This window comes from Chanos chanos, chromosome 15 (assembly GCF_902362185.1).
Source record: "Chanos chanos chromosome 15, fChaCha1.1, whole genome shotgun sequence".
Lineage (NCBI taxonomy): Eukaryota > Metazoa > Chordata > Actinopteri > Gonorynchiformes > Chanidae > Chanos > Chanos chanos.
Window position 1 is genome coordinate 11,350,199 of NC_044509.1, and position 12,477 is coordinate 11,362,675.

The 12,477-nt window shown below is 40.4% G+C and overlaps 1 protein-coding gene across 1 annotated transcript in view; it reads left to right on the forward strand.

Annotated features, from left to right (window-relative positions):
* grik1a (glutamate receptor, ionotropic, kainate 1a) overlaps positions 1 to 12,477 on the forward strand; it is a 41,674-nt gene that overhangs the window by 21,173 nt on the left and 8,024 nt on the right. Inside the window, exons 6-15 of the mRNA XM_030792218.1 lie at positions 532 to 713; positions 1,051 to 1,104; positions 1,316 to 1,489; positions 1,719 to 1,862; positions 5,162 to 5,269; positions 5,510 to 5,554; positions 7,874 to 7,987; positions 8,386 to 8,589; positions 10,389 to 10,612; positions 11,781 to 11,899. Coding sequence (XP_030648078.1) covers positions 532 to 713; positions 1,051 to 1,104; positions 1,316 to 1,489; positions 1,719 to 1,862; positions 5,162 to 5,269; positions 5,510 to 5,554; positions 7,874 to 7,987; positions 8,386 to 8,589; positions 10,389 to 10,612; positions 11,781 to 11,899 — 1,368 coding nt within the window. The remainder of the gene's footprint in view (positions 1 to 531; positions 714 to 1,050; positions 1,105 to 1,315; positions 1,490 to 1,718; positions 1,863 to 5,161; positions 5,270 to 5,509; positions 5,555 to 7,873; positions 7,988 to 8,385; positions 8,590 to 10,388; positions 10,613 to 11,780; positions 11,900 to 12,477) is intronic.

A 12,477-nucleotide genomic window follows, 5' to 3' on the forward strand; every position in this document is an offset into this window, starting at 1 on the left:
AGAAATGAGATTATGAGAAACAGGGAATCTGTTTAAAACAGCAGAGCATATAATGCTAGGCTGGGGGAAGGGCTGGCCCCTTTACAATATGTAGTTTCCTCATAAGACCAATAAAAAGCAAGAAGAACATGCACATCCAGCGTATAGAGGCACAAGATATAAAATGAAATGAAGTCGAATGTAGTAATGTCTCCATTTTTGTCCACAGATGTATTTGCAGGCAAACCTTCAGTCTCAAATGTGACAAAGATCGGAGAGGCATGAAAACATTTCCTGAGTGTGTCTCTAGATAACCTTAAGGAAGAAAACTAAAATGTACAATGTTAAAAAAAAGCCTGATTGAGTTTGTATTAACTAAACAAAAAATGAACAGAAGGTAATAATGTGGTGATTTCTTTTACAGCTGTTGTATATAAAGTATTTTTACACATCAAGACAAGTTTTTTTCATTTCAACTCAGTCATATTTCATTAGATTATATCCTTTCATTTTGCCTTTTTTTCCTGTCTTGTTTTGTTTTGATTCCAAAAGGCTTGATGCGGCTGCAGGAGCTGATCAAAGCCCCGTCCAAAAACAATCTAAAAATCAGAATAAGGCAGTTACCCACGGGGAGCATGGACGTCCGTCCACTTCTGAAGGAAATGAAGCAAGAGAAAGAGTTCTACGTCATCTTCGACTGCTCTTATCAAATGGCCTCCGAGATACTCAAACAGGTTCCCGTCCCCGACAGTCAATTTTTTTTCTGTCTTTTTTCTTTTTCTTTTTTTCACTCTCTGCTCAATAAAATGGCCTGAACTCTCACTGAACTTGTGAAAGCGAACTGTAAAAACAAATATGCATCTCTCTGCAGAAATGTAAATGAAGTATTTTTACACACAGAAGATACGTTAGGGGCTGTAAAAAAAACAAAAAACAAAACAAAACAAAAAAACAAGCAATACCTCGCTAAAGCTTCTTTTTGTGTGTTTTTTGACAGCACCATTATACCGAAGACATTTTTATGAAAAAATTCCTCCGAAATGATTTGGTGCGCTTTTTTTCTCTTTACAGCTGATGTCTATGGGAATGATGACTGAATATTACCATTTCTTCTTCACAACCTTGGTAAGCCAGAAAACTCCACTTTTGAGGTTGGGCACGGTCGTAAAAGCGGGGGCAGATATAACTGAAGAGCCCATTCAGTGCTCCCTCTTCCTTTGAAAAATGCACCATCGTAATTCTGAACAGCTTTGATGTTTGATCTAAATGGGGAGATTGGATGTGCTTTCAAGGGTTGGATGTATTAAAGCGTTTCTCCCCCTTGCTTCACACACAGGACCTGTTTGCTCTGGATCTGGAGCCTTACCGCTACAGTGGGGTCAACATGACCGCTTTCCGCCTCATTAAGCTGGACGACCCCTACGTGGCTTCGGTCATAGAGAAATGGTCCACGGAGCGTGTGCAAGCCCCACCCAAACCGGACTCGGGCCTGATTAGTGGCGTGATGACAGTGAGGATGGATATCCTTATTTTATTATCTAAATAAAATAAGTTTAGTTTAGTTGTATTTGTTCTCAGTTATGTTTTACAGCCCCGTGTGACAAGCTGTGTTTGTGTCTGTTGTGTGTGTGTCTGTGTGTGTGCTTGCATGTGTGTGTCTGTGTGCATGTGCACACGTGTGACTGCTTGCATGTGCGTATGTACGTGCCTGTACTTGTTTGTTTGTTTTTTTGGTACAGACGGAGGCTGCTCTTATGTACGATGCTGTATTCATGGTTGCCGTGGCATCCCAGCGTGCCACCCAGATGACTGTCAGCTCCCTCCAGTGTCACCGGCACAAACCCTGGCGCTACGGCCCCAGGTTCATGAATCTGTTCAAAGAGGTGAGTGGCATCCCTGTGCCAGCCTCACACAGACACCCCTCCTCTCAGTGTGAACAGAACTTAACCTGCTGACACAGCTGACAGGACTTCTATTGTGCTGTATTCCAGATTCCAAATTGCCTGTTTGAATGTGAATGATCTTTTTTAATAGATTCACAGTATGTTTTATGTTTTTACTATTCAATGAACAAACATTGTGTTCAAGTTATGAAAAGGGAATTTTTTTTTTTTTTTTTTTGCTGTGCGTAGTTCAGAGCTAGAGAATAATAAGGGGCAATTTTTGCTGACTTGAAAATGCACCTGACATTTAGGACATTCAAGACACCTGAAATGAAACATAAATATTTATTTTTGACACAAAAGCGCGGTCTTTTGAAATGGCGACAGAAAATGGCCTGTGATACATGTGCATATTTGATGTTTTGAGACTCAGATGCACTTTTTATACACTCTGTGGCGTGGAGAGGGAACCGTCATAACTCAATCCAATCGTCCATGTCTAAGACTGGATGTGTCTGTCTGCTGTGGGAATCCATCAAATGAAAAATGGATTTTAAATGTTTTGCCTGAAAGTGCATTAGCCTGAAACACCACAAATGCTCAGTGGTCCTCTAACTTAGATTTCCACACATTGCTCCTGCTCTTGCTCGCTTTCGCTTAAAGTCTTGATGATTCTGTCTCTGTAACTTCAACTGGAGCGTTGTTTTTTTTTTTCTTTTATTATCATTTTCAGGAAAGAGATGACACTTTCACTGGTTAAAATGAACCCTCTATTGGAATATAAACCCATACCTTATGTGTGGTGGTGTGCTCCCAGGTCTTTCTAACATGCATAACTAAGACAGATAACATTACCGTAAGAAAACTCACATTCATTTAAGTGTCAACTCTTAAATTGTTTTTATTGTACTTATCTAGACCAATGCAAGGCAATATAAGACAATATACACTCTAAGGATTCATTTAACACAAGAGAATTTGCTCTGCGGCTCCCATAAGTGGGTTTCTGGTTGGATCTGTTTTTTCTTTTTCTTTTTCTTAGGTAGATACAGTAACGGATGTAGTTAGCTTAGCTTTGCCTAGCTGTCTGATGAGCGCTGGAATGTGGTGTGTGTGTGTGTGTGTGTGCGTGTGTGCCAGGGCCCCCAGCCAAGCTAGAACATATGGGACAGCACACCCACTGAAAAGACTTGGCCGGGCGCTCAAACGACTCCAGATGCCGTACTGAAATGATCCATGAAGACTCCATTACAACCTCATCAATACAGTTAAGAGGCCGTTCTGAAAGGCCCTTCTGCCCACCGCCCGTGAAATCATAATGCTACTCAAAATATACAAGATTTGGACAGGATAACGTGGAGTGTGTGTTTACTGAGATGAAGATTCGTTTACTGCTGGACTCTTTTGTCTTGAATCTACAGCCCTGCCTCCTGTATAATGTGGTCATTTTATTTCCGATCAGGTTCACCCCCCCCCCCCCCCCCCCAGCACACACGCACACACGCACACACACACACACACACACACAGATCGCTCAGCATAATGTTTGAGCTGCTATCCATCAGATGTTGAACTACAGTTTGATACAGCGCCGTCTGACTAATTTGGCCAGCTGTGCAATTATTCTCCAAAAAAGAAAAAAAAATCTATACCATTGTAGTGTATTTTTCAGGCGTTTTTTTTTTTTTTTTTTTTATCTCTGCAGTGAAACGAAATGCTGCATTGATTTCACACTCCATTTAAATTGCTTTCCATCACAGTTCATTATTGTGTTGTGTGAGGAAAACATTGACTTAAGCAGACAATGACAAAATCACAGAGAATGGAGATCAAGGACTAAATATAATCATAGTTCCGGTTTGCGTAATGGAATAAGTTATCCAGGCATTCTAGTTCACCGAAATAACCCTTATAAGAGGATACTGCAAAACCTACCCAGAACTCCCCAAATCACCTCGGACAATAACAGAGTATTTTCGGTCACACATCCTTTTGGACTGAAAGCGTGAACAGCTTCCGACGCATGGACGTGTTCACTCAACGCACTAACACAGGCAATTTCACCTGTGCCGGAGTGTCTACCTCTGAGCATGCTGTGGGCTTTCTTTGTATGTGTGTGTGTGTGTGTGTGCATGCGTATGTCTCTCTCTCATTTGGAGATGTTTTCTGAAAACACACACAGCTCATTAGCTGTGATACTAGCCTGCGGCTGTAAGCAGAGCCTTGCCTGGGTCCAGACGTCCCCATACGACCAGCGCAGGTGTCCAAGGCGCCCATTAACCGAGCTATTACACACTTTTTCAGGGAACTGAAAGCTGTTGTGCTTTTTTATTTCCTCTTTTCTGTTTTTCAGCAAATTTTATCAGTAATAAAATGCCGAACAATATTCTTTTATTTCCATGATATTTCATTGTGGAGATAAAAGAAGCAGGTTCTGGAATTTTTCTTTTTTTGAAAGACACACAGGAGGTCAATTAACCACAAGTTATTTTTAACAGTGCTTAGAAGCACTTATTTGTGCAACCATGTTATTAAGTATGGTGTGCACTTTGTGAAGACTGTGTGTGTTCCGAAATCGTTGCAACCTACTGAAATACAGTATAAAAAATATCCAAATGGAAACCAGACTCAAGCACTTCATCTCTAGAAAGTCATTTCTTAAAAGAGAGATTTTATCCCTGAACACTGAGGTACAGAAAAGAAATCCATTTTGTAGCTTACTTTTTTAGGTCCTCATAAAGACTCAAAGATCTCCATTTATTCTCATGGAGAACTTGCACACGAAATTACTACACCAGGATGGAACTCATGTGAAATAAACATTTGGAGCATTGAATGAAGGGGCCCTGCCCCAATACCCATTAGTACTCCCCTTCCATGTGACCTTGCTCTCTTAATTAAGGACACGGGGTAAAAGGAGTCATGTAAGAGTGTAAGAACAGGGCTCTGTCATACTCAGGACTTTAGCTGCTTATTTAACCCAGGTATAATTCTAAATGCAGCACAGCTCGACCTTGACTTTTGCCTTTGCAACAACACCCAACACCAAGAACTTATTTGTTAACATTTGGTTTGTGGAGACTTACACTGTATAAAACTCAGCACACACTCACACAACCAAGCCTTGAATATTAAACAACTAAGACATTGCATAGCAATTCTGTATGGACACTTATAGTGTCTAAAAGCTGTTTTGAGTTTGCTTTTAAGCTTTAAATGAAAAAGGGACACTTTTGGCATGACACAGTTTTTTTCCTCTCCTGTCCTCTCCTCTCTCTCTCTCACTCCCCATACCTCAGGCTCAGTGGAACGGTTTGACAGGACGCATAGTCCTGAACAAGACAGATGGCTTGAGGAGAGATTTTGACCTGGACCTGATAAGTCTCAGAGAGGAAGGCACAGCCAAGGTTAGTCTGGCACTCTTACATTCAAGAGGGAGATGCTGTTTGGAACAAGCTGAGTTTCTCAAGACTTAATGTATATACATATATATTAGTGATTTGTTCTTATTTAACTAAATTGTGTGAAAGTAACTTCTTTACCTTTACTGAAAGGGTTTGTCATCAAAAAAAAACTGTCTTGTCAATCATTTGAAATGACTGAAGTAGTTCTGCACTGACTTAACACTCTGCCTCTTCTCAAACAAGCGCTTTGCTGACGGTGCAAGCCGTCCAAATAAACTGTGGACAAAGGTTTGTTCCAATTCATCCTACAAACACAGAGTGGTTTTGTGTTCAGCATCCATGTCTTGCCCAAATGTCTTGCCCTCTAGGTCTGTCTGTCCCTGTAATCCCTCCAAACCTGCTTCCCAGGCCAGTACTCTTCTGGCTCCAAACCCCCTCTCTCTGTATTCCTTAGGAAATAACTCAGTACTCAGTACTATTTTCATTTTTCTCTACCAAAAACACAGTGAAGATGGACATGTTAAGTAACACAAAAGCCCAGGCAAAGGTTAAATGGAAAGCACAGAATACTGTGTGTGAAAATAGGCAACGAGAAAAAAGCCCTCCTCATTCCCTAGTGCTTTGATGCTTCAGTAAGTAACATATCTCTCCGAGAAGTACATCAAGTGCGCTGAAATGCAGGCATTAATTCAGCCGCAGACGTTCAGAGAGCAGGACTAATTTACTTTTAAAAGTTAATTCATTTGAATAAGTCAGTGCTTTCCAAAACTCCCCTCAGGACATGCTACTGTAAGACAAGTGCCATACATACACAGTACAGGCTTTAACGGTGCTGTTACTAAAGGAATTATCAAACGGAGCCAGGCACATCTTCTTAGAGGCACTGATGTGCTTAATTCTCTGGACGATGACAGCCGCTGCCTAACCATGTTAATGTAGCATGGAAAATGAAGGGTCTCGTCCCTTTATTCAAACTGTTTGTAGAGTTTTACGGTAATATTTTCTTTTCTTTTTTCGCAGACAGGGTTTTGCGATCGTCTAATCTTGCCTGGCCTAAATGTTTATATTTCAGTTATATTTGCAGTCTTTGTTACGGAAGAGAAAAAAATGAATTAGGTGCACTGACAACATATAACATATTTGAAGTGTTTGAGTCACTGGGCCCTGTTCCATTTTTCCTCAGTCCTCCCTTTCCTTGTGACCTTGCTCTCTTCATTAACAGGAGACCAAATGACAGTTCTGATGAAGTTTCTTAGAGCCAATTCATTTATGATGTGTGCTTAGTAGTGCTTCAACACGTTCTGTCCTGTTCGAATCTTAAAACCCTTAGGAGAGAAGAACACAACATAAGGTAGACCTATAAAAGTCCTCAGTTTGAGAAGTGCAACGGGCTATTTGAAGGTGTAATATTTGATCCAGTTTGCGAAAGCAGACAATTTTCATTTTGTCTTTTCTTTGGCTGGTGACAGCTCGAACAGCGGTGCTTATGAAATACACAACCTCTGCACATGTGAAAAAGACGCAGACAGGCTGTGCATAATGATGCAAAGTCCAATCCCAAACGTTATCGACCAGACAGTGCAGCATCTGTGTTGCTCTGTATATAGGACTGAGGAAAGAGTTGTATGGCAAAAGAGAGACTGTTTCCCTTTGTCCTTTAACCTTTTCTAGATTTATTTTCAAAACGGTCTAAATTGTTTCTCTTTTTTTTTGGGGGGGGGGGGGGGGGGGGGGGTCAGGGGAGAATGCATTCATTTTGATGAACTCCACCTCCTCTGAATCAATCTGTCTGCTCATATTTTCCCGTTCATTCAATTTGCAGCCCTGAAATGATGGATGGAATATTCTCTCCACCCACTGGCAGACGGGATAGTAAAATGACTTTATCGGTAGCTGCGCTGCTCTAAAACACATTTTCTGGCCCTGTGAACCTGGGGAAAGAAATATAAAATTGTGAAATCACTGAAGCCCAATGCGCAATTGTGCTAAAAATTTCTCAGGAAAGCATGAGGATGAGCCCATATTATATTTGCCGATATAATTTGAAACGCAGTTTTCTCCAGACCGTAAGCACACCCACAACCCACACGGCAAAAATAATTTACCTAATAACAGCTTGTAAATCATTTTCACAGTCATATACCATACATTTAAATGGTTCATAACTCCCACCAGTGCTAAAGGTTGAAACTGCAATAAATCTGGTTTGATTATATCTTCACTTCCTGGCACTGTTAGGTACTCATCATATGGACTGAGTCAGGAAAACTCACATGGCTGGCAACTATGTGGATTATCAACAAAATATGATATGATGTCATTCCGGTACCATCCAGTACATAAAACTGTTTCCCTCCTCTGTTCCCCCACAGTCTTCTCTCTTGAGTAAATGTGAACGTGAAACTGTGTGCATAAGAGGTCCTTGTTTGTCACTGTCACTATGTAGTACTGCACATACTAAATTTTGGAATGCTGAAATATCTGAGTATGTTGTAAAAAAATGGAGAACTGGAGTCTTTAAAATTTATTTTATAGTGAAGGGATTTATGTGGGGTTTTTGCTTATATATCTAAAAAAAAAAAACAACCTTTTTTTCACATTTTTCAGATCGCCGTGTGGAACTCCTATACTGGTCTTAACCTGACTGACACTAATAAAGAAAAGTCCACTAATATCACAGACTCCCTGGCTAACAGAACGCTCATTGTTACCACTATACTGGTAAGAGAGAAGCAAAGTGCTCTTTCCATTTGTTTTGTAAGTGTTTTGGAAAACCAGTGTACACAGTGTACTTGTCTTAAGTCACGATTACTGTGCACATCCAGCCAGAGATAAAACTCAGCAGATGCTCCAGTAAAGAAATTGGTGCCTGCCAAACATAACACCTTGACATGTTTTTCTGGGGCTGTGTACAAGTGCAGAAAGACTAGCTAGCACTCTATGTAAGCTTTATAACAGTTAGTCTTATGTACTAAAACAAAAACAGATAGCTTTGTTCCAAGTCCTCAGATTGCTTACCTACAACTTGTGTGATATTGGTGATATTACTTTGTCAGCTGAATATTAATTAGGCTTTTTTTTGTATTGCTTTTGTTGCAATTTCATTTTTTTTCCTGCAGGAAAATCCTTATGTAATGTATAAGAAGTCGGACAAGCCACTGTACGGGAATGACCGTTTTGAGGGTTACTGTCTGGACCTGCTGAAGGAGCTCTCAAACATCCTGGGCTTCACATACGAAGTGAAACTTGTGTCAGATGGGAAGTATGGAGCTCAGAATGATAAGGGAGAATGGAACGGCATGGTCCGAGAACTCATAGATCACGTGAGTTTGACTGTACACTTTCATACAAAGCTTAGTGTTCTTTACCAGTGTGTGTGTGTCTAACGCATGTGACCAAGCTGTTTTTTGGATGTGTAATTGGTATAATTTTATTGCCTTTTAGTCAATATTTCAGATTCAAAACAGAACAAAGCATGTTTGTTATTGTTGGATGGTGGGAAACCAATCCGCGCTATCTCTTTCCTTTTCTAATTCCTTGGATATGGTTGACCGACTTGCTAATTTCATTTGGTTCCATTAATTTGATTGTCTTGAATGATGTCTTTGAACTGTAGGAGTGTTTGCTGTAAGCAGGGGAGTAAAATCTATGTAACATGATGTAATACTAATGAGCATCTTTAACAAAGACACAGATGTTTGAAATACCCAACAGGGACTAGTAAAACCATCTGAAAGGGAATTTTTTTCCCAGTCTTTTTTATGGCATCTTGTTTTTATTTAGGAATAGATAGATAGATAGATAGACAGACAGACAGATGGCTAGATATGCATCAATCCGATACTGATATTGGATATTGGTCCGATACGGTCTCAAATAGCTGGATCGGGTATCGGTGACAATGGGGCTGATCTATGGGGCCTATATATTCAATTCAGTTCTATTCTCTGTACACACCTTCATTTTCGTACCGTTTTCCAATGTTCTATGTCCATGGCAAAACACTGAAAGACCTTAGTGTTTGTTGTTTCGCCATTACGACGTACATCAACTACTTGTTCGACCAGGTCATGTCCTCAATTGCCGCTCCCTGTGGGGTTTGAATCGCCATTGTGGTTGCTTTCCGTCTCTTAATATAAAGCGCATCTTCTACGTTGGAGCAGTGCATGTGCGTTGTACAGTATGATGATCTGTAATTGAAGATAGATTAGCATATTTGATAGACAGAGCAACATTGACTGCATTTTGCCCGTCATGTTTGTTTTGGCTTCTCAAGCACAAACTTTTGCTAGTGTCATGGCAACCATACGTCATTGATTCTGAAGCTCTCCATTACCCCTGTCAACATTACAAAGAGAACCTGGCTTTTTCAAATTTGTGCACCTCAGAAAGCGTTTTTAGTAAAGTATGATTTTCGGTGGCGCTGTTTTAGTGTGGATGTAAGGGCTAAATGGAGAAATAATTATCTGTTTTCAAATTTACCCGGGTTAGTGTGGAAACGGCAAGCACCTTCAGAAGCATCATGGTAAAGAACACGACGAGTTCAACCAAACAAAAAAAAGGGACGATTTGAAGAAGGAGTTAACTTTGTTGGGTACAATGAAGGACGTGAGAAATTTCCCAGTGATAGTGTGAAAGTGACAAAAATAACAGAAAGCTTCTAAAGCTTTTAAATAATAAATAACAATTGAATATATATATTTGTCACATTTATTTGTTTTACAAGGTTAGGAAAACAATGTTTAAGTCGCCTTACGCATGAAAGAATGATCCCAGTCTCTTCCACACAGTGAGGCACACAGCTTATTAATTAAACACTGGTATCGGATCAGTACTTGGTATCGGTATTGGTATCGGGATTGAAAAAGTCGGATCGGTGCATCCCCATAGATAGACAGATAGATAGATGGGTTCTGTCATTTAGATTGGGAATTTACTTTGGTTTGGTTTACAAAATTGAGATCAGAAGCTAAAAGACACAAAATTTTCTTGCAGTGACTGCAACATTAAAGGCATTAAAGATGCTTCTCTCCAAGAAGATGTACCAAGACACTGTTTATGATTTTGTTTTCATATTTTAACTTTTTCATTTTGTTTTCATTTTTTTTCTCTCTCTGTTCAGATAGCCGACCTCGCTGTGGCTCCTCTAACCATCACTTACGTACGGGAGAAGGTCATCGATTTCTCCAAGCCCTTCATGACCTTGGGCATTAGCATCCTGTACCGAAAACCCAACGGCACCAACCCTGGGGTGTTCTCTTTTCTCAACCCCCTCACCCCTGACATCTGGATGTACGTGCTGCTGGCCTGTCTTGGTGTCAGCTGTGTGCTCTTTGTCATCGCCAGGTACAGCATCAAGATCTCTTTGTTATCGATGACACATCGTGCGTGGTGAATCAGTTTGTTGCACTGCAATCAAAGACGGAATATTTTTTGATTCCGAAATTGGCAGTTTCTCAACATCGTGATCAGTCAGAGAGATATTTGTCAAGTGTGTATAACACAGTTGGTCCAAGATACAAAGAGATTAGATGCTGTAGCGAATTAGGGAGATTCAGCAATATCTAAATTTTGCATGAATGACTTTGAATAGACTTGCATTTCCTAAGCCACAAGAGCTGGATTATTTGAATTTACGGAAGTAAGCTGGTATGAAGGTTTTCTGTGGGGCTATGTTAGACTACAGAGAATAATCTGTGAAGCTAGTTGACAGGCATGGCTCAGCATCTGAATATAGAATATGCTCTTCCACTCAGTTTATGTATATTTACATCTTTTGAAATGTAGTGGAGTTTTTTTTTGTTTTGCTCCAGGGGCTTTTTGCCAAGACATTAAAACTAAAGCTAAGTCTATGAAATGGCTACATATAACCAGTGGCTGCTGGGCAAAGGAGGGCAACAAGACAACAGAGAATATAACAGTAGAGCAAAAGATTGGTCAACCTTGTTAAAATGCAAATTGGAAAGCAAACACTACCCAATCAGAGCTTTTTAACAGACAGCTGGTGGCGCTAAAAGTAATATAACCTCATACATGATTTTTTTTTTTTTTTGAGTTCCAGAACCTGTGTCACAGCCTAGAGGGAATTTGCATTAAAATTATGACCCAAAACATCAAGACATCTTGATTGAAAGCTTGTTTTTTTAATGGAGCTATTCTTTGGCAGAATTTTTTTTTGTTGTTTTTTTTTTGTTTTTTAAAAAGAACATACATGTAGTACAGCCAGAAGTCCTTCTCAACACATTTCCTCTTAATGTGTGTGATAACTGAATCAGTATTCAGTCTCCGATTGTAACTGAAGATCTCTCTTTCTTTCTTTAAATGTGATGCTTCAGTATGAATTTCAAATGAGTTTTTGATATATTCATCAGTCTCCTAGGCTGGTGACCCTCTCAAGAACAAAAATGAATTTAATATGAAAGCAATGATTCATGAGCACCCTGAAAAGCTGTTTGCATATGAAAATTGTACATTTTAAGCACTAGACCCCCCCCCTCTGTGTTCCTTCTAACAGGTTTACACCATATGAGTGGTACAACCCTCACCCGTGCAACCCTGCATCAGAAGTGGTGGAAAACAACTTCACTTTGTTAAATAGCTTCTGGTTTGGTGTTGGCGCCCTCATGAGACAAGGTACACACCTTACTTCCCACAGTCTGCTGTCCTACTGACAGTCGCATCCTAGCAACATCCAATAATCTGCTCTCCTACCAACAGTCATACCTTGGCAACAACCAACAATCTAGTCTACTACCAACAGTCATACTCTAGCAACAACCAACAGTCATACCTTAGCAATGTCCGCCAATCTACCCTCCTAGCAAGAGTCACACCCTAGCAACGTCCAACGATCGGCTCTCCTACCAACAGTCGTACCCTAGCATTTAGTTTAAAACCCAATCCAAACCTCAGCTCCCAATAACAGTAATAATATCCTAAATACAGAAATATGCATAATGTGTTCTGGTCCTGTTTCAGGTTTGTCTGTCAAAATACTGAGCTGTGTGGGGGGTACTGGGGGTGGGGACTGAGTGTGGTGGTGGTCGGGGAGGGGGGGGGGGGCTGTAATTATAGAGCATTTGTCTGAGGTGACACTAGTGTGTTTGGGGATCTGTGAAGCTGGCGGTGAAGCCTGCTGATTCCTCAGTGTGTAGCCCGAACACAACAGATGAGCTGTCATTGCAGGGGGAAAAAGGCATGAAATTTTCAAA